This window comes from Oncorhynchus mykiss, chromosome 22 (assembly GCF_013265735.2).
Source record: "Oncorhynchus mykiss isolate Arlee chromosome 22, USDA_OmykA_1.1, whole genome shotgun sequence".
Taxonomy (NCBI): domain Eukaryota; kingdom Metazoa; phylum Chordata; class Actinopteri; order Salmoniformes; family Salmonidae; genus Oncorhynchus; species Oncorhynchus mykiss.
Window position 1 is genome coordinate 8,979,386 of NC_048586.1, and position 23,249 is coordinate 9,002,634.

Below are 23,249 nucleotides of genomic sequence, written 5' to 3' on the forward strand. Positions count from 1 at the left end.
AAATATAGCTAGCTAACGTGGCTCTGGTGGCTAAGAGAAGGATAGGGTTGATTCAAGGAGAGATAATGGGATTAGCTCACTTTGTCTTGTTTGCCAGAAGGCAGTCAATTGTTTTAAGTAAGCAAATTTAGAGTGAAATCCAGTCACACCATGCCCATGTTGACAAAACATATCCGCCACAAAGCAACCTCAACAACAAAATAGCGCAACTCAAAGGACAGCTCAAAGGATCTAGCACTGTTGCAGGGAAAATGACAGAGGCAACATTTGAGATTGCTTGGATACTCGCGAGAAACAATAAGGCCTTCAAAGATGCGGAGATTGTCAAGTAATGTATTTTGGCCTCAGCTGAAATATTGTATGCTGATGTAACAAACAAGGAAGCTATTTTGAAGCAAATTAAGGGACTGCAACACTCAGACGCGACAATAACAAGACTCATAGAAGACATCTATGTTTGTCTATTCACTGCTTAAGCACACTCCGCCAACCCTGATGTCCTAGCCGTGTCTGAATCCTGGCTTAGGAAGGCCACCAAAAATTCTGAAATTTCCATCCCCAACTACAACATTTTCCGCCAAGATAGAACTGCCAAAGGGGGCGGGGTCACAATCTACTGCAGAGATAGCCTGCAGAGTTCTGTCATGCTATCCAGGTCTGTACCCAAACAGTTCGAGCTTCTACTTCTAAAAATCCACCTTTCCAGAAAGTCTCTCACTGTTGCCGCTTGCTATAGACCCCCCTCAGCCCCCAGTTGTGCCCTGGACTCCATATGCAAATTGATTGCCCTCACTTATCTTCAGAGTTCATACTGTTAGGTGACCTAAACTGGGATATGCTAAACACCCCGGCCGTCCTACAATCTTAGCAAGAGGCCCTCAATCTCACACAAATTATCAAGGAACCTACCAGGTACAACCCCAAATCCTTAAACATGGGCACCGTCATAGATATCACCCTGACCAACCTTCCCTCTAAATACACTTTTCCTGTCTTCAACCAGGATCTCAACGATCACTGCCTCATTGCCTGCGTCCGTAATGGGTCCGCGGTCAAACGACCACTACTCATCACTGTCAAACGCTCCCTAAAACTCTTCAGCGAGCAGGCCTTTCTTATCGACCTGACCCAGGTATCCTGGAAGGATTTTGACCTCATCACGTCAGTAGACGATTGGTTATTCTTTAAAAGTGCTTTCCTCACCATCATAAATGAGCATGCCCCATTCAAAAAAATGTAGAACTAAGAACAGATATAGCCCCTGGTTCACTCCAGACTTGACTGCCCTTAACCAGCACAAAACATCCTGTGGTGGATTGCATTAGCATCGAATAGCCCCCGCGATATGCAACTTTTCAGGAAGTTAGGAACCAATATACACAGTCAGGTAGGAAAGCAAAGGCTAGCTTTTTCAAACAGAAATTTGCATCCTGTAACACAAATTCCCCAAAGTTTTGGGACACTGTAAAGAACATGGAGAATAAGAGCACCTCCTCCCAGCTACCCACTGCACTGAGGCTCGGAAACACTGTCACCACCGATAAATCCACGATAATCGAGAATTTCAAAAAGCATTTTTCTACGGCTGGCTTTGCTTACCACCTGGCTACCCCTGATGTCCTGAAAGAGCTGCAAATTCTGGACCCCTACAAATCAGCTGGGCTAGACATTCTGGACCATCTCTTTCTAAAATTCTCCACCGCAATTGTTGCAACCCCTATTACTAGCCAGTTCAAACTCTCTTTCCTATCGTCTGAGATCCCAAAAGATTGTAAAGCTGCAGCAGTCATCCTCCTCTTCAGAGGGGGTGACACTCTAGACCCAAACTGTTATAGACCTATATCCATCCTGCCCTGCCTTTCTAAAGTCTCCGAAAGCCAAGTTAATAAACACATCACCAACCATTTCAAATCCCACCGTACCTTCTCCTCTATGCAATCTGGTTTCAGAGCTGGTCATGGGTGCACCTCAGCCACGCACAAGGTCCTAAACAATATCATAACTGCCATCGATAAAAGACAGTACTGTGCAGCCTTCTTCATCGACCTGGCCAAGGCTTTCGACTCTGTCAATCACCGCATTCTTATTGGCAGACTCAACAGCCTTGGTTTCTCAAATTACTGCCTCGCCTGGTTCACCAACTACTTCTCAGACAGTTCAGTGTGTCAAATCGGAGGGCCTGTTTTCCGGACCTCTGGCAGTCTCTACGTGGGTGCCACAGGGTTCAATTCTCGGGCCAACTCTTTTCTCTGTATACATCAATGATGTCGCTCCTGCTGCTGGTGATTCTCTGATCCATTTCTACGCAGATGACACCATTCTGTATACTTCTGGCCCTTCTTTGGACACTGTGTTAACAAACCTCCAGACAAGCTTCAATGCCATACAACACTCCTTCCGTGGCCTCCAACTGCTCTTAAATACAAGTAAAACTAAATGCATGCTCTTCAACCGATTGCTGCCCGCGCCCGCCCGCCCAACTAGCATCACTACTCTGGACGGTTCTGACTTAGAGTAATGCGGACAACTACAGATACAGTTGAAGTCGGAAGTTTACATACACCTTAGCCAAATACATTTAAACTCAGTTTTTCACAATTCCTGACATTTAATCCTCGTAAAAATTCCCTGTCTTAGGTCAGTTAGGATCACCACTTTATTTTAAGAATGTGAAATGTCAGAATAATAGTAGAGAGAATGATTTATTTAATATTTTATTTCTTTCATCACATTCCGAGTGGGTCAAAAGTTTACATACACTCAGAGTTCTTTAACCTTTGAGGTTATGTCAATATTGGATTTGTTTTACTGTGGATATAGATACTTTTGTACCTGTTTCCTCCAGCATTTTCACAAGGTCTTTTGCTGTTGTTCTGGGATTGATTTGGACTTTTCGCACCAAAGTACGTTCATCTCTAGGAGACATAACTCGTATTCTTCCTGAGCGGTATGACGGCTGTGTGGTCCCATGGTGTTTATACTTGCATACTATTGTTTGTACAGATGAACGTGTTACCTTAAGGCGTTTGAAAATTGTTCCCAAGGATGAACCAGACTTGTGGAGGTCTACAATTTATTTTCTGAGGTCTTGGTTGATTTCTTTTGATTTTCCCATGATGTCAAGCAAAGAGGCACTGAATTTGAAGGTAGGCCTTAAAATACATCCACAGGTACACCTCCAATTGACGTCAATTAGCCTATCAGAAGCTTCTAAAGCCATGAAATCATTTTCAGGAATTTTCCAAGCTGTTTAAAGGCACATTTACCTTTGTGTATGTAAACTTCTGACCCACTGGAATTGTGATACAGTCAATTATAAGTGAAATAATCTGTCTGTAAACAATTGTTGGAAAAATGACTTGTGTCATGCACAAAGTAGATCTCCTAACCAACTTGCCAAAACCATAGTTTCTTAGCAAGATATTTGTGGAGTGGTTAAGAAACAAGTTTTAATGACTCCAACCTAAGTGTATGTAATCTTCCGACTTCAACTGTACCTAGGTGTCTGGTTAGACTGTAAACTCTCCTTCCAGACTCACATTAAGCATCTCCAATCCAAAATTAAATCTAGAATCGGCTTCCTATTTCGCAACAAAGCCTTCTTCACTCATGCTGCTAAACATACCCTCGTGAAACTGACTATCCTACCGATCCTTGACTTTGGCGATGTCATTTACAAAATTGCCTCCAACATTCTACTCAGCAAATTATATGTAGTCTATCACAGTGCCATCTGTTTTGTCACCAAAGCCCCGTATACTACCCACCACTGCGACCTGTATGCTCTCATTGGCTGGCCCTCGCTTCATATTGGTCGCCAAAACCACTGGCTCCAGGTCATCTATAAGTCTTTGCTAGGTAAAGCCCCGCCATATCTCAGCTCACTGGTCACCATTGCAACACACACCAGTAGCACGCGCTCCAGCAGGTATATTTCACTGGTCATCCCCAAAGCCAACTCCTCATTGGCTGCCTTTCCTTCCAGTTCTCTGCTGCCAATGATTGGAGCGAATTGCAAAAATCACTGAAGCTGGAGTCTTCTATCTCCCTCTCTAACTTTAAGCATAAGCTGTCAGAGCAGCTTACCAATCACTGAACCTGCACACAGCCCATCTGTAAATTGCCCACCCAACCTCCTCATTCCTCAAATTGTTATTTATTTTTGCTCTTTTTGCACCCTAGTATCTCTACTTGCACATCATCATCTGCACATCTATCACTCCAGTGTTATTGCTACATTGTAATTATTCCGCCAATATTTATTGCCTTACCTCCCTAATCTTACTACATTTGCACACACTGTACATAGATAAAAACATTTCTATTGTGTTATTGACTGTACGTTTGTTTATGTGTAACTCTGTGTTGTTGTTTTTGTTGCACTGCTTTTCTTTATCTTGGCCAGGTCGTAGTTGTAAATGAGAACTTGTTCTCAACTGGCCTACCTGGTTAAATAAGGGTGAGAGAGAAGAAACATTGACGAGGACATCGGTAAGCAACTGATTACTGACTCATCCGTGGCGCCGTGTTTTAGTATTGCACTTGACGAAAGCACTGATGTTAGTGACATTGCCCAATTATGTGTTTGGGTCCGCTTCCCTCAAAACGAGTCATTCAGAAAGGAACTTTTATGTTTAGGATCAAACACGAGGAGAGGATATTCTGAAAGCCCTTGTTACATTTTTTGCTGATAGTAATATTGACTGGTCAAATCTGGCATCTTTGTGCACTGACGGCGCCCCAAACATGTGAGGGCAGGAGAAGAGACTCAATAATGAACATTGTGAAACAAAAACAGAGAAACAGACTGACCAATGGACACCAGGATTGCCTCACAAGCATTGCAACAACAGACTATACATTTGGAATGAATTCAGTCAAGGAGCAGAATGGACATTTTTGCTTATCCAACTACTGAGGTAACCCTCAATATGGGTCTTACACACATCAAATATATATATATTTGTGATGTGCTGTACATCAAATCATTTGTATGTGCTCTCTGAATTTGCTCTCAATTGATAATTGATAATGTTGGAAGAAAAAGTACAACAAATGTAAAGACCTGTTTGGCCCTCTGAATGATTGTCTCAACCTAAAGTGGCCCCCTTACAACGAATTGTGAGTAATACTGATGTCTGTGTGTGTGTGCGTGCGTGTGTGCGTGCATGCGTGGGAGATGGGGCCAGGAGTTGAATAATTGATCATAATCCTTGACACCCTGCTGGGCTTCACAGAACGACAGCCCAAACATCATCATCGCTTCCTTCCGCCCAAACACAGCTCTCCATTAATTTCAGTTACTTTTCATGGGGGACAATTTTAATTGGGACACGTCATGAGCACAGATTGGAGGAATCATTAAAAAAAAGCTCACAAACAAAGCTTTAAAATCAGAGTACAGTAAGTGTTTAAAAACACTGGCATTAGTGTTTGTTTTCCTCGACACACAAGGAAAGAATCAGTCGATTTGGGACGAATGGGCTAGCCATAATATAACTCCGACAGACTTTGAAATGAATCTGCTTGAGTGAGAAATGCACTGGAATTGAAAGCCTCTCTCTGACCTGGGTCTTAATCTAAAGTCTCTGGTCTAGAGAAGAAAGACCACCTTTTCAACCGTGTGCTACACCAGACTACATGATCTTAGATGAAACAGTAGGCGTATGACAGAGGAGGCTACAGTTATGGAATCATCAACGTCAAAATGATCATAACAATCTACTGTTTCTATAATGAGGACATGTATTGGTTTACTTAATCCCTCTTCCTTGCTCATCTTTATTTCCTGCCTGCAGCTCTGTAGTGATTGTTTACTAACCTTCAGCTGTCCCTCCTACAAGCCACTCTTCCTGGGTTTGGCTCTCTAATACACTGACTGGCATCCCAAGTGGGTGGACCAGGACAGCACTGGTGTTTTTCTCTGGTAGTGTGGGTACTGGATATGTGCACTCATGTCAGGACCCTGACCTGAAACTGAACCGGGCTTTTCCTTGAGCACCATTCACAAAAATCGATGACCCTCTGATGAAAACACTTATGTTTTTATATGCCTAGGCTATTTTCTCAATAGAAAATCATATTCAATGTTTTTGATTTGCTGTGCTTATATTTGATTCCTATCTGTTGTGTTGCCTTCTGCTAACATGGATTTCAACAATGTTCTACCACTCCGTCCGTGCCTTTTTAGTTTCATTGTGTGGATGTTTCACTTGCTGGCGAAAAATAATGTTCAAGCTCCATAGAATCATACTGTTATGTGTTATTCACTTATCAAGAGGATTATGAAACACAGTGTTCGTTTGATCCTTTGTGTTTGATTGCTATAAAACCAGGTACCACGTCATTTCTCAGGTTGGGTCATGTTGGCCAAACCTTTGCGGTTGACTGACATGTTGATGAATCAGGGAGTTGTCCCTGTAAGGAATGCACTGCCTCCCTTCAATTACTAATGCTCACAGATTTGTTGATATTGCCTATTGAGACAAAGCTTAAGCTGACTTAGTATGTTACGATAAAAATGCAACTTTAGGCCAATAATAAAGCATTCCATGCATCATCGCATTTGCATACTTATGTAGGCTACTATTCCTAAGGTGATGAGTGGATAGGATAGTAATAATTCAGGCTAATAATATAACTCAATCATTGTATGCAAACAAAGACTGTTCAATTCATGGCTGGCTATATCAAATTAGTTTCTCATTTTTTTGCAGGGGACAAAATGTCCCCTTTTTATAAATACATTTCATGAAATTCTACACTTTATGACTGGAGACATTAGGTGAAACAGTTTTATTTATTTTTTGACACAAATTACACCTATGGGACTCCCAATCACGGCCGGATGTGATACAGCCTGGATTCGAACCAGGGACTGTAGTGATACATCTTGTATTGAGATGCAGTGTCTTAGGCCACTTGGGAGCAACATAAAAGGCTTAAGAGAAGGGAAGACTCATACAATGTGATGTCCTTGTAACCTGGAGGAGGAAATGATTGGCCAAAAACACGTTTTCAAGTGGCACTGACCCAACAATGATAAAGAGTGAATATGAGCACTCACCAGGGATATGGCCGATGCTCTCCGCTGGTGCCAAATAGGCAGGCCTAGGGAATACTGTTTGCTCAGTTCAGTCGAGAATTTTGATAACTTAAAGACATATTAGAATCTTGTCTTCTCTTTACAGCAATAACTATTTGCTTTCCAAACTGTTTTCCCGCGATTGTATTTTAAAATATTGCGATATGCCTGGCTGGGCCTCTACTTTTCACTGACAGTCTCAACTCAACAATCATCTGCTTAGCATTTGTTGCTCGCGCTGCCCAAACTGCGGGCCCTTCCAACTGTAGATGATGCGATTTAAAGCAATCCACAGCTTCGTTTTTTAAAATAAGCTAACGATCCTCTGTAGCCAAATCATGCTTTCTGGTGTAGTAGCCTATTTTTATGTTATTTATTGGAGTAGGCTAATTAGGCTATATCATTAGGCTATATCATTTTGGCAATTTACTTTAGGGCAAGCTTTATGTGTGTGTGTGTGTGTGTGTGTAATGTATGTATGACTTCAGTGAATCAGTGGTGAGGAAGTGGCTTTGAGAGATGTGATCTTCTGCATGTCTCACATTCTCTGTTTCCCAAAGATGAATAACAATTACAACATGCTTGCAAATCTACAGTATCAACCACCATGCACAGTGTTTAGCAACATAGCTACGATCATGGTATCCTATGTGATATTGAGTCAAAAACACCTCTGCTCTCAAACTTTATGGACTTGCCAGACACTGTGTTAACCAGGCCATTCAGGATATCAACCATCTTCAATCAGAAGCCCAGACAGTTTCAGTCACGGATGGATTGCAAATGTTGACACACATCTCCATCCATATCAGTGGTTTTCTATTTCTATGGCTCCTTCAAGCAGAATCAGACATCTTGGGACATTGTCAATTCACTCCTCTAGGGTTTGGTGACACTGGTGTCACGTTAGCTTGTATAGCATGATGCTATATGTGGCTATGCTGTCTGGAGCTACCTGTATGCTAAATGTGTATTTTCTATCTGGGACCAAGCTAACCTGTGATTGTACTGAGTGGCGTTTGAGTGATGATTAGCAGGCCCAGGGGTGGGGCAGGTGGGGTATGGATTTGCCTAGCGCTGCATTTAGCTTGACTAGGCTGGCTGTGTTGCTAGAGCTGTCATTGTCAATGGACAGGTAATCATACCAGTTGGAGGCAAAATTTGGCACTGTAAAAGGGCGGCCGCCAAGGGGGGCTAGCATAGCATTTGTGGGGTCTAAATCCCAACAAAAAGCTAGAAAGATACTTCAAGGGATAGTTAGGCCTAGGCTAATCATAGCACATTTTAAGGCTATATTTTGCACGGTCTTCCTCACCCATGAGATTTAGCAAGATCAAAGTAGCCTCCATGGTTTCAGCTAAATCTATCATCACGTTACTTTCCCATGACATCAATGCCCATCAGCAAATTGAAAAGGGGTTGGGACATGTTTATCTGGGTCTTATTGTCTTTTTGGGCATTTGACTTTAAATATCTGAAGGTTGAAAGACAAAGGAGGGGATATGGAGAAAATGGAGACAACACTATTGTTACTGTTTGATTTGAACAGCAATGCAGCAGCAATGAACTAGAACCAAGCTGTAGGACAAAATCTGCCCCACTTATTTATCACATGACCTATTTACCTTTGCCTCTCTGTTATTGAACAGGACCTTCAAATTTAATCTGGCTAGGCGACACAATATAAGAAGCGTCAGTGTTAGTTTGTTTTATATGAGCATTACAGGACTGGCACGAGGCACGCAAGGTCACAAAGGCAGGCCATAGTGTTAATGACTGTCTGCTGTAATTCTACTTGATTGCCTTTGACATTGGCTGTGTACTGTCAATGCACAGTAGAGTCTGTCATAGTGGATTATGGAACTAAGGCCATCCTTTCCATGCCTACTACGATTGCAGTATACAAGGAATGGTTTTTAGATTCTAGTCTGTCATCGCTTTACCTGATGGCATGAATTCTCGCCCAATGTTTTTTTTTCTTCTCACTATTCTAAGGCAAGTTGAATCATTTGAGGTGATTTTTATTGTAAAACCTGGATCTTTTAGCCTAATACAGTGTAAGTTTAGAAGCAAGTTCATTCATAAAATACTGCCAAACCTGAACCTTTCTACATTGAAATAAGTCTATTTCACGACAGGATAGGCAGCCTGCTCATTTGGTTCTTCCTCTCTCCCTGTGATGGTGACAGCAGATGCGAGGGAGGCTTCCTCAAGATGAATAATACATTATAAGCCACAGAAAGACAGAATCATTGCAATCAATGTGACACGTTATTCATCTTCCTGCTCCCTCTGTAAATACTGAGAGCTGAGGCATTAAAACAAACCATGGCAAAAGAAAACGGAGCCTTACAACTTACACTTCTGATATAGGGTATGGCCATTGCTTTGTCATCGACCCAAGTCGATGATGGCCATCTACCCTAGTCGATGACTTGAATTCATCAGTTATTTTTTTATGCTGACTGAATTAGTGCAAAAATAAATGAAAGTAACAAGTCATGGCTAAACAATTGTGACTTGATAAGAATGTCTTTCTTCTGTTTTTGCACAGGCAGAAGAGAATTTGTCCAGCGGCTGAAACTCGAAGCGACACTCAATGTCCACGATGGCTGTGTAAGTACACATTACCCATCCTTGTGTGTGTTTGTGTCTGTGGTGTATACTGGGCACATCTGTCCCTCCTTTCATCTTTAGAGCACTTCACCATTCACCCTCCCCCGCTGTTCGTCTGTCTGTCTGTCTGTCTGTCTGTCTGTCTGTCTGTCTGTCTGTCAGTGTGTGAAACCTTGAGTCTGACCGACTGAGTGATGGACAGACACAGACGGGGACTGACTGACGGACAGACAGACGGGGACTGACTGACGGACAGACAGACGGGGACTGACTGACGGACAGACAGACGGGGACTGACTGACGGACAGACAGACGGGGACTGACTGACGGACAGACAGACGGGGACTGACTGACGGACAGACAGACGGGGACTGACTGACGGACAGACAGACGGGGACTGACTGACGGACAGACAGACGGGGACTGACTGACGGACAGACAGACGGGGACTGACTGACGGACAGACAGACAGACGGGGACTGACTGACGGACAGACAGACAGATGGGGACTGACGGACAGACAGACAGACGGGGACTGACGGACAGACAGACAGACGGGGACTGACTGACGGACAGACAGACGGGGACTGACTGACGGACAGACAGACAGACAGACAGACCTGGACTGACAGACAGACAGACCTGGACTGACGGACAGACAGACGTTGACTGACAGACAGACAGACAGACAGACAGACAGACGTGGACTGACGGACAGACAGAGAGACGTGGACTGATGGACAAACAGACAGACGGACATGGACTGACGAACAGACAGACAGACGGACGGAGACTGACGGACAGACAGACGGGCGGGGACTGATGGACGGACGGACGGGGACTGACGGATGGACGGGGACTGACAGAGGAACGGATGGACGGGCAGACGGACGGATAGACGGAGACTGACGGACAGACAGACAGACAGACAGACGTGGACTGATGGACGGACAGAGAGACAGACGTGGACAGACAGGCGGACGGGGACTGACGGACAGACAGACGTGGACTGACGGACGGACAGAGAGACAGACAGACGTGGACTGACGGACGGACAGAGAGACAGACGTGGACTGACGGACAGACAGGCGGACGGGGACTGACGGACAGACAGGCGGACGGGGACTGACGGACAGACAGACGGACGGGGACTGATGGACGGACGGATAGACTGGGACAAACGGGGATGGGAGGGACTGACGGACGTGGACGGACGGACATAGGGGGACTGACGGACGGACGGGGACTGACGGACAGACATACGGGGACTGACGGGCGGACAGACTTGGACTTACCTCTGGACATACGGGGACTGACGGACCGATGGGGACTGACGGACGGTCGGAGGGGGACCGACGGACAAACAGACAGACAGGCGGGGACAAACAGACAGACAGGCAGGGACTGACAGACAGACGGACATACAGGGACTGATGGAGGACATACATACAGGGAGTGACGGACAGACCTACTGTACAATCCAGGTGTGCAAAGCTCTTAGAGACTTACCCAGAAAGACTCACAGCTGTAATCACTGTCAAAGGTGATTGTAATATGTATTGACTCAGGGGTGTGAATATTTACATAAATTCAATATTTCTGTATTTCATTTTCAATAAATGTGCAAAAACAATTGTCGTTATGGGGTATGTGTGTGTAGATGGGTGTGAAAAAAATGATTGAATACATTTTGAATTCAGGCTGTACCACAACAGATAAGTCAAGGGGTATGCATACTTTCTTAAGCTACTTTACATTAGGAATATATATACAGTTGAAGTTGGAAGTTTACAAACACTCAGGTTGGAGTCATATTATTTCAACCACTCCACACATGTATTGTTAACGAACTCTAGTTTTGGCAAGTCGGTTAGGACATCTACTTTGCATGACACAAGTCATTTTTACAACAATTGCTTATAATTCACTATCACAATTCCAGTGGGTCAGAAGTTTACCTACACTAAGTTGACTGTGCCTGCCTTTAAACAGCTTGAAAAATTCCAGAAAATGATGTCATGGCTTCTGATAGGCTAATTGACATAATTTGAGTCAACTGGAGGTGTACCTGTGGATGTATTTCAAGGCCTACCTTAAAACTCAGTGCCTCTTTGCTTGACATCATGGGAAAATCAAAAGAAATCAGTCAAGACCTCAGAAAAACAATTGTAGACCTCCACAAGTCTGGTTCATCCTTGGGAGCAATTTCCAAACGCCTGAAGGTACCACATTCATCTGTACAAACAATAGTACGCAAGTATAAACACCGTGGGACCATGCAGCTGTCATACCGCTCAGGAAGGAGACGCGTTCTGTCTCCTAGAGATGAATGTACTTTGGTGCGAAAAGTGGAAATCAATCCCAGAACAACAGCAAAGGACCTTGTGAAGATGCTGGAGGAAACCGGTACAAAAGTGTCTGTATCCACAGTAAAGCGAGTCCTATATCGACATAACCTGAAAGGCCGCTCAGCAAGGAAAAAGCACTGCTCCAAAACCGCCATAAAAAAGCCAGACTACGGTTTGCAACTGCACATGGGGACAAAGATCGTACTTTTTGGAGAAAAGTCCTCTGCTCTGATGAAACAAAAATAGAACTGTTCTGTCAAAATGACCATCGTTATGTTTGGAGGGAAAAGGGGGAGGATTGCAAGCTGAAGAACACCATCCCAACCGTGAAGCACAGGGGTGGCAGCATCATGTTGTTGGGGTGCTTTGCTGCAGGAGGGACTGGTGCACTTCACAAAATAGATGGCATCATGAGGATGGAAAATGATGTGGATATATTGAAGCAACATCTCAAGACATCAGTCAGGAAGTAAAAGCTTGGTCGCAAATGGGCCTTCCAAATGGACAATGACCCCAAGCATACTTCCAAAGTTGTGGCAAAATGGCTTAAGGACAACAAAGTCAAGGTATTGGAGTGGCCATCACAAAGCCCTGACCTCAGTCCTATAGAACAGTTGTGGGCAGAACTGAGAAAGCGTGTGCAAGCAAGGAGGCCTACAAACCAGACTCAGTTACACCAGCTCTGTCAGGAGGAATGGGCCACAATTCACCCAACCTATTGTGGGAAGTTTGTGGAAGGCAACCTGAAACGTTTGACCCAAGTTAAACAATGTAAAGGCAATGCTACCAAACACTCAATTAGTATATGTAAACTTCTGACCCACTGGGAATGTGATGAAAGAAATAAAAGATTAAATAAATAATTCTCTCTACTATTATTCTGACATTTCACATTCTTAAAAAAAGTGGTGATCCTAACTGACCTAAGACAGGGAATTTTTACTGGATGAAATGTCAGGAATTGTGAAAAACAGAGTTTAAATGTATTTGGCTGTGGTGTATGTAAACTTCCGACTTCAACTGTACGTATTTTTTAAAATAACCAGTTCTCAAGATTTGAAAATAAGTTTTCTGTGTATAGCCTATTTATTGCACAATCTCAACCTACATTTGTACACACATTTTCTGTAACATCAAAGGTTGTGCTTTTCTATGTTGATACCAGTTAACAGCAGTGTAGTATTTAATAGCGTGGCTGTGAGTGTTGAGCTCTGACCAGTCTGCTGATATCTTTTTGAAACCCGAGGCAGCCTTATGGCCAGTCACACACACTGTCACACTGTGAGCCTGCCAGTCACTCCCTCTACCACTCCCTCTAAACAGCCTGATGCTGGCTTGGGCCAAGGATCCTGTCATTCTAATCCTGTCCATTCAGTTGGTTGGAGTCTTCTGTTTGAAAAATAAAGAGATAAATAATTGATGAAACTGCTGCTTAGTACAAACAAAAAGAGTTGGCCGCCTCGCTTCGCGTTCTTGGGAAACTATGCAGTATTTCGTTTTTTATGTATTATTTCTTACATTATTACCCCAGGAAGTCTTAAGTTTTATCACATACAGCCGGGAGGAACTATTGGATATAAGAGCAACGTCAACTTACCAACATTACGACCAGGAATACGGCTTTCCCGAAGCGGATCCTCTGTTTGGACCACCACCCAGGACAATGGATCGGATCCCAGCCGGCGACCCAAAACAACGACGCCGCAGGAGGGGCAGAAGAAGCGGTCTTCTGGTCAGGCGCCGTAGACGGGCACATCGCTCACCACTCACCAACGTCCAGTCTCTTGACAACAAGGTAGATGAAATCCCAGCAAGGGTTGCCTTCCAGAGAGACATCAGAGACTGTAACGTTCTCTGTTTCAGGGAAACAGGGCTCACTTGAGACACGCTATCGGAGTCGGTACAGCCACCTGGTTTCTTCACGCATCGCGCCGACAGAAACAAACATCTCTCTGGTAAGAGGAAGAGCGGGGGGTATGCCTTATATTTAACGAGATGTGGTGTGATCATAACAACATACAGGAACTCAAGTCCTTTGGCTCACCTGACCTAGAATTCCTTACAATCAAATGTCGACCGCATTATCTACCTAGAGAATTCTCTTCGATTATAATCACAGCCGTATATATCCCCCCCAAGCAGACACATAGATGGCCTTAAATGAACTTCATTGGACTCAATGTAAACTGGAAACCACAGATCCTGAGGCTGCATTCATTGTAGCTGGCGATTTTAACAAGGCTAATCCGAAAACAAGACTCCCTAAATTTTATCAGCATATCGAATGCGCTACCTGGGCGGAAAAAATCCTGGACCATTGTTACTCAAACTTCCACGACACATACAAAGCCCTGCCCCGCCCTCCTTTCGGAAAATCTGACCACGACTCCATTTTGTTGCTCCCAGCCTATAGACAGAAACTAAAACAGGAAACGCCCATGCTCAGGTCTGTTCAACGCTGGTCCGAACGATCTTATTTCACGCTTCAAGATTTCTCCGATCACGTGGACTGGGATATGTTCTGCATAGTGTCCGACAACAACTTGGATGAATACGCTGATTCGGTGTGCGAGTTTATTAGCAAGTGCATCGGTGATGTTGTACCCACAGCAACTATTAAAACCTTCCCCAACCAGAAACCGTGGATTGATGGCAGCATTCGTGCAAAACTGAAAGCGCAAACCACAGATTTTAATCAGGGCAAGGCAAACAATAACATGACCGAATACAAACAGTGTAGCTATTCCCTCCGCAAGGCAATCAAACAAGCTAAGCGTCAGTATAGAGACAGAGTAGAGTCTCAATTCAACGGCTCAGACATGAGATGTATGTGGCAGGGTCTACAGTCAATCACGGACTACAAAAAGAAAACCAGCCCTGTCGCGGACCACGATCTCCTGCTCCCAGACAAACTAAACAACTTCTTTGCTTGCTTTGAGGTCAATACAGTGCCAACGACATGGCCCGCTACCAAAACCTGCGGGCTCTCCTTCACCGCAGCCAACACGAGTAAAGCATTTAAACGTGTTAACCCTCGACAAGGCTGCCGGCCCAGACGGCATCCCTAGCCGCGTCCTCAGAGCATGTGCAGACCAGCTGGCTGGTGTGTTTACGGACATATTCAATCAATCCTTATCCCAGTCTGCTGTTCCCACATGCTTCAAGAGGGCCACCATTGTTCCTGTTTCCAAGAAAGCTAAGGTAACTGAGCTAAATGACTATCGCCCCTTAGCACTCACCTCCGTCATCATGAAGTGCTTTGAGAGACTAGTCAAGGATCATATCACCTCCACCCTACCCGACACCCTAGACCAACTCCAATTTGCTTACCGCCCCAATAGGTCCACAGACGACGCAATCGCAATCAAACTGCACACTGCCCTAACCACCTGGACAAGAGGAATATCTATGTAAGAATGCTGTTTATCGACTACAGCTCAGCATTTAACACCAAAGTACCTTCCAAACTCGTCATTAAGCTCGAGACCCTGGGTCTCGACCCCGCCCTGTGAAACTGAGTCCTGGACTTCCTGACGGGCCACCCCAGGTGGTGAGGGTAGGAAACAACATCTCCACCACACTGATCCTCAACACTGGGGTGCGTTCTCAGCCCTCTCCTGTACTCCCTGTTCACCCATGACTGCGTGGCCATGCATGCCTCCAACTCAATCATCAAGTTTGCAGACGACACTACAGTGGTAGGCTTGATTACCAACAACGACGAGACGGCCTACAGAGCGGAGGTGTGGGTCCTCGGAGTGTGGTGTCAGGAAAATAACCTCACACTCAACATCAACAAAACAAAGGAGATGATCGTGGACTTCAGGAAACAGCAGAGGGTGCACCCCCCTATCCACATCGACGGGACAGTAGTGGAGAAGGTGGAAATTTTAAGTTCCTCGCCGTACACATCACGGACAAACTGAAATGGTCCACCCACACAGACAGCGTGGTGAAGGCGCAACAGCTTGTCACAGAAAACACTCACAAACTTTTACAGATGCACAATTGAGAGCATCCTGTCGGGCTGTATCACCGCCTGGTATGGCAACTGCTCTGCCTACAACCGTAAGGCTCTCCAGAGAGTAGTGAGGTCTGCACAACGCATCACTGGGGGCAAACTACCTTCTCTCCAGGACACCTACACCACCCGATGTCACAGGAAGGCCAAAAAGATAATCAAGGACAACAACCACCCGAGCCACTGCCTGTTCACCCCACTATTATCCAGAAGGCGAGGTCAGTACAGGTGCATCAATGCTGGACCGAGAGACTGAAAAAACAGCTTCTATCTCAAGGCCATCAGACTGTTAAACAGCCACCACTAACATTGAGTGGCTGCTGCCAACATACTGACTCAACCTCTGGCCACTTTAATAATTAAAAATGGGATGTAATAAATGTATCACTAGTCACTTTAAACTGTGCCACTTTATATAATGTTTATATACCCTACACTACTCATTTCAAATGTATATACTGTACTCTATACCATCTACTGCATGGGTGTCAAACTCTGGCCCGTGGGCCAAATTTGGCCCGCGGGGTAATTATATTTGGCCCGTGAGACAATACCAAATTACTACTAGAGCTGGCCCGCCGGTATTATACAGCGCATTCACCACTAATACTACGAATCCCATAATGCTCTGCTGTTTTCGCGCGCCAATCAGGACAGGACCCAGAAATGCTCTCTCCTCTGTGACAGTAGTCATAGCAACATAGACGCTACAACTGTCAGCGAGCTAACCCTTCCCAAAAATGGCGAAAAGAAAGGCAGAAAACAGGAGCTTTCTGGACAAGTGGGAGGCAGAATATCTGTTTACATATGTAAAAGACAAACCTGTTTGTCTTGTTTGTGGAGTCAACGTGGCTGTAAGTAAGGAGTACAACATTAGACGACACTATGAAACAAAACACCATGACAAATACAAGGACCTGGACATGACTCAAAGGAGCCAGAAAGTAGAGGAGATGAAAAGAAGTTTGGTTTCACAACAGAATATGTTTAAAAAAGCCACATCACAAAGCGAGGCTGCTGTAAAGGCTAGTTATATAGTGGCAGCAGAGATCGCAAAATCAGCCCGGCCCTTTAATGAGGGAGAGTTCATGAAAAAGTGCATGATGAAGGTTTGTGACCTCGTATGCCCAGAGAAAAAACAAGCATTTTCAAACGTGAGCCTGAGCAGGAACACAGTAGCTGATCGCACATGTGATCTTGCCACCAATCTGTATGACCAGCTGATGGAAAAGGGAAAAGATTTTGTTGCGTTCTCCCTCGCTGTGGATGAGAGCTGCGACGCATCTGATACTGCTCAGCTGTCAGTCTTCATCCGTGGAGTGGACTCAAATCTGTGTGTTACGGAGGAGCTATTAGGATTCAAATCAATGCATGGCACAACCACAGGAAAGGAAATCTTTGAGGAGGTTTCCAAATGTGTAACTGAAATAAAGCTGCCGTGGGATAAACTTGTTGGATTAACGACAGATGGTGCACCAGCGATGTGCGGTAAAAAGAGTGGACTGGTGGGCATGGTTCGGGAGAAGATGCGGGAAGAGAACTGTGCAGGTGAGCTAACTGTTTACCACTGCATCATACATCAGGAAGCACTGTGTGCCAAAGCCCTAAAGATGGAACATGTTATGACCACAGTAACACAGGTAGTTAACTTTATAAGAGCCAAAGGTCTAAATCACCGCCAGTTTAAATCTTTTCTGGAGGAGTGTGGTTCGGAATACGCAGAGGTGAGATGGCTAAGCAGAGGAAAAGTACTGAACAGATGTTTCGAGCTGCGTGAGGAAATATGTAAATTCCTGGAAACCAAAGGGAAGGATACAGCAGAGCTCCGGGAGCAAAAGTTCCTGTGTGAGCTGGCCTTTTTCTGTGACATCTCGAGCCATCTCGATGCGCTGAACCTGCAGCTTCAGGGGCGGGGGCGCATCATCACAGACATGTACGCTGCAGTGAGGGCCTTCAAAACTAAACTGTGCCTGTGGGAGAATCAGATGCTGCAAGGAAACCCTTGCCATTTTCCCTGCTGCCAATCCATAAAAGCGCAGATCTCTACCGCCGTGTTCCCATGCGCACAGTTTGCTGAAAAACTCAGTGTTCTCGCCGCTGAGTTTAGCCGGCGATTTGCCGACTTCGATGCCCAGAAATGCAAGTTTGAACTGCTTAGTAATCCCTTCGCAGTTGATGTGGAAAATGCACCAACCAACATCCAAATGGAGCTGATTGAACTCCAGTGCAACGACACGCTGAAGTCAAAGTATGATGCTGTGGGCGCCGCACAGTTTCCACGGTTCATCCCTGACACAATGCCTCAGCTCCGCACCCAAGCTGCTCAGATGCTCTCCATGTTCGGCAGCACTTATCTATGCGAGCAACTTTTCTCCTCGATGAAGATGACCAAAACAACTCACAGGAGACGTCTGACTGATGAACATCTTCGCTCGATACTGAGGATTTCTTCAGCTCAGAGCTTGAGCCCAGACATTAATGAACTAGCATCCAAGAAGAGATGCCAGGTATCTGGCTTGGGCACATCAGATTAGACCAGTGTGCAATAATTAACGTTTTCTTTATGCACTTTTTCTTGCTACAAGGCATGGGCTTGAATGGTTGATTGATTTATTATCATTTTATTTGTAAAATTATTAGCCAGTGGAAAAAGTTTATTTTGGTATTTAAATCAGAAGGGTGCAAATAGAAAAGAGGCATACAATTTTTATTTAAATTTTATTTATTTAATAAATGAATGCCATTGATGTGTTTTTTCATTTGAAATTCGATTTTGCATGTCTCCACTATTCAATTATATATTGTATGGTAATAAGCGATGCTTGTTCCATATTCAATGTTAAAGCAAAACTTGTTTGGGTCCATATTAAAAGGTTAATTTGTTCAATGTTGGCCCGTGACTTTGTTCAGGTTTTACATTTTGGCCCACTGGGTATTTGAGTTTGACACCCCTGATCTACTGCATCTTGCCTATGGCGTTCGGCCATCGCTCATCCATATATATTTTTATGTACATATTCTTATTCATTCCTTTACACTTGTGTGTGTAAGAGGTAGGTGTTGTGAAATTGTTAGATTACTTGTTAGATATTACTGCATGGTCGGAACCAGCAGCACAAGCATTTCGCTACAGTCGCATTAACATCTGCTAACCATGTGTCTGTGACAAATTAGATTTGTTTTGATACAATTTACTGCAATATTCCTAGATTGTAGGCTACGTACATACACATAATTGCCCTAGCGACGGCTGTCTAATTTCGTTAGCTCTATTCTCTCAAACCAGTAGCTTGGAGTGTATGGCATATCACACCCACCTACTCAGTCTTTCTCATATGAAAGATGCACAGCGACAAGAAGACGAAAGGAAGCCATTTTTAAATGTTGCTCCGCTTCCTGTATCACCAGCCCCTGTCTCTCTCCCCGAGGTCCTGTCTGTCACTAATGTCCTCTCTCTCATTTTGGAGACCTGAAGTCGTGGAAGTAATTGAGGAGGAAGTGCCCTCCAACATGTCACTTGTGTCATTCTAACTCACAACCCCTATTGTGCCCGTACGAGTGATGTTGTGTTTGGTGCTGGGGGCCATCACTTTTCAGTTTCTCAAATCCCAACACAACCTGTATTGCCAGATGTTGAAAAAGTATGACGGAAGAGATACATTTAGATCTACTCTGTAGATAACATACTGTACACAAGTATTGGATATCAGAAATAGACTAATACATACTGTATTGTCATGTGGGCTATTATTACACTTATTTGACTAAAATACCAATTTCTTAAACAGCCCCTTGCCCTTGTTCCTACTCCTTGTTCCTACTCCTTGTTCCTACTCCTCACAACTTTCTTCTTCCTATAGATCTACAACATAGAAGGTACTGAGGCTAGGAGAAGAAACCACTGTAGGGTTTGGTTTCAGACTGATTCAGAATTAGACTAGTCTGACTGAAGGACCAGAGGGGTATACTGTAAAGCAGGATCAATGCGTTAGCCATTTAACTTGGATAAATAACCAAAAATAACTATTGGTTTTCTGGTTCATTTAAGAAAGCTAAACTTTGTGTTTTTGGTTGTTGAGTCAGTTAGACCATGGCTATTTCAAGTTTATCTTTCTAAAAAATAAAAAAGTAATTTCAGAATATTTAGGCAAGTTATTTGGCTAATTCATTGATCCTACTTTGTAGTATAACCCTCTGTTTGAGTCGGGTTGAGGCTGGGGAGTGGAGGGAGGTAGGGACCTGGGCAGCTAGGGGCATCTGGACAGCAGAAGGTGGCACGCTGAGTGGTCAGGGCTGACAGACACACAGAATTCCTACAGAGTTCAATCAAGTAGTATCCGTATACAACACAACATGCAGAAGTTTAATGCAAGTGATAGGATAGGCCTTTATTAAGGTCAAGCTACAGTCTGCTTCAACAAAAAAGATGGCTGTTGTGGCAGGGGTTGGAACCAGAATTATTTTTCCATTGTGAGCAGAACTCTATTCATTTTTTGCTCCGTTTTGACAAGAAAATGAAGTTCTGAGCTGGTTCTAACCAAAGAAAAGTTACAGTTCATATAGTTATTGTTTTGTTCCTTTTTTAACCAGTGAAATCAACATCGTTTTTATATTTAGCTCATTCATTTACTCCCCCAATTAGCGCCGATAGAGCAGCTTGCTGTGGAACTGGTAAGATCGTCCTTTACATGTTTGATTGGTCAGATAAGTGCAGGGCCGAGATGGCACTGAAATTTCACGGGTGTGGGGAGAGCAAGAGAGAGGGGTGGACATGACGAGTGCTTGGCTTGAAGCACTGAACATCATTACATGACGTGAATTGGAATGTGTTTAGGCTATTCCTAGCATTAGAACTTTACAGAATTATAGTGCCTTCAGAAATGATTCACGCCCATTGACTTTTTCCACATTTTGTTGTTATTTAAAATGGATTAAATTGAGATTTTGTGTCACTGGCCGACACACAATATCCCATAATGTCAAAGTGGAATGATATTTTTAGAAATGTTTACAAATTTAATAAAAAATGAAAAGCTGAAATGTCTTCAGTCAGTAAGTATTCAACCCCTTTGTTATGGAAAGCCTAAAAATGTTCAGGTGTAAAAACGTGCTTAACAAGTCACATAATAAGATGCATGGACTCACTCTGTGTGCAATAAATCAAATCAAATTTTATTTGTCACATACACATGGTTAGCAGATGTTAATGCGAGTGTAGCGAAATGCTTGTGCTTCTAGTTCCGACAATGCAGTAATAACCAACAAGTAATCTAACTAACAATTCCAAAACTACTGTCTTGTACACAGTGTAAGGGGATAAAGAATATGTACATAAGGATATATGAATGAGTGATGGTACAGAGCAGCATAGGCAAGATACAGTAGATGGTATCGAGTACAGTATGTACAAATGAGATGAGTATGTAAACAAAGTGGCATAGTTTAAAGTGGCTAGTGATACATGTATTACATAAGGATACAGTCGATGATAGAGTACAGTATATACGTATGCATATGAGATGAATAATGTAGGGTAAGTAACATTATATAAGGTAGCATTGTTTAAAGTGGCTAGTGATATATTTACATCATTTCCCATCAATTCCCATTATTAAAGTGGCTGGAGTTGAGTCAGTGTCAGTGTGTTGGCAGCAGCCACTCAATGTTAGTGGTGGCTGTTTAACAGTCTGATGGCCTTGAGATAGAAGCTGTTTTTCAGTCTCTCGGTCCCAGCTTTGATGCACCTGTACTGACCTCGCCTTCTGGATGATAGCGGGGTGAACAGGCAGTGGCTCGGGTGGTTGATGTCCTTGATGATCTTTATGGCCTTCCTGTGACATCGGGTGGTGTAGGTGTCCTGGAGGGCAGGTAGTTTGCCCCCGGTGATGCGTTGTGCAGACCTCACCACCCTCTGGAGAGCCTTACGGTTGAGGGCGGAGCAGTTGCCGTACCAGGCGGTGATACAGCCCGCCAGGATGCTCTCGATTGTGCATCTGTAGAAGTTTGTGAGTGCTTTTGGTGACAAGCCAAATTTCTTCAGCCTCCTGAGGCGCTGCTGCGCCTTCTTCACAATGCTGTCTGTGTGAGTGGACCAATTCAGTTTGTCTGTGATGTGTATGCCGAGGAACTTAAAACTTGCTACCCTCTCCACTACTGTTCCATCGATGTGGATAGGGGGGTGTTCCCTCTGCTGTTTCCTGAAGTCCACAATCATCTCCTTAGTTTTGTTGACGTTGAGTGTGAGGTTATTTAACATGATTTTTTTATGACTACCTCATCTCTGTACCCTACACATAAAATTATCTGTAAGGTCGACCAGTGAATTTCAAGCAGGTTCAAGTACAAAGACCAGGGTCATTTTCCAATGCCTTTCAAAAAGAAGGGCACCTGTTGGTAGATGGATTTTTTTTTAAAGCAGACATTGATTATCCCTTTGCGCATGGTGCAGTTATTAATAACACTGTGTATGTTATATCAGTACACCCAGTCACTACAAAGATACAGGTGTCCTTCCCAACAGTTGCCGGAGAGGAAGGAAACCCCTGGTATTTCACCATGAGGCCAATGGTGACTTTAAATCAGTTACAGAGTTTAATGTCTGTGGTAGGAGAAACTGAGGATGGATCAACAACATTGCACTAAAGTAAAACTGCAAAAAATGTGAAGAAGAAATTAACTTTATGTCCTGAATACAAATCCAAGACACCACATCACTGAGTACCAGTCTTCATATTTTCAAGCAAGGTTGGTGGCTGCATCATGTAATGGGTATGCTTGTCATCGGTAAGGACTAGGGAGTTTTTTTAGTATAACAATAAATGCAATAGAGCTAAGCACAGGCAAAATCCTAGAGTAAAACCAGCTTCAGTTTGCTTTCCAACGGACACTGGGAGATTAATTCACTTTTTAGCAGGAAAGTAACCTAAAACACAAGGCCAAATCTACACTGGAGTTGCTTACCAAGATAATATGGAATGTTCCTGAGTGGCCTAGTTAGTTTTGACTTAAACCGGCTTAAATCTATTGCAAGGAATGGCTGTCTAGCAGTGATGAACAACCAACTTGACAGAGCTTTTTAAATAATATTGTTTAAATATTGTTCAGTCCAGGTGTGCAAAGATCTTAAGAGACTTACCCAGAAAGACTCACAGCTGTAATCACTGTCAAAGGGGATTCTAAC

General features: G+C 43.8%; 1 protein-coding gene across 8 annotated transcripts in view; it reads left to right on the plus strand.

The window, feature by feature from the left end:
- The window catches only part of LOC110501341 (DDB1- and CUL4-associated factor 6), a 74,276-nt gene that overhangs the window by 11,184 nt on the left and 39,843 nt on the right, over positions 1 to 23,249 (plus strand). For 7 of the 8 annotated variants that reach the window (XM_021578837.2, XM_021578839.2, XM_021578840.2 and 4 more), the window contains exon 2: positions 9,639 to 9,700. In XM_021578837.2, coding sequence (XP_021434512.2) covers positions 9,639 to 9,700 — 62 coding nt within the window. Of the gene's footprint in view, positions 1 to 4,897; positions 4,920 to 9,638; positions 9,701 to 23,249 lie in introns of those variants that run through there. The other variant, XM_021578844.2, reaches the window with a different exon arrangement.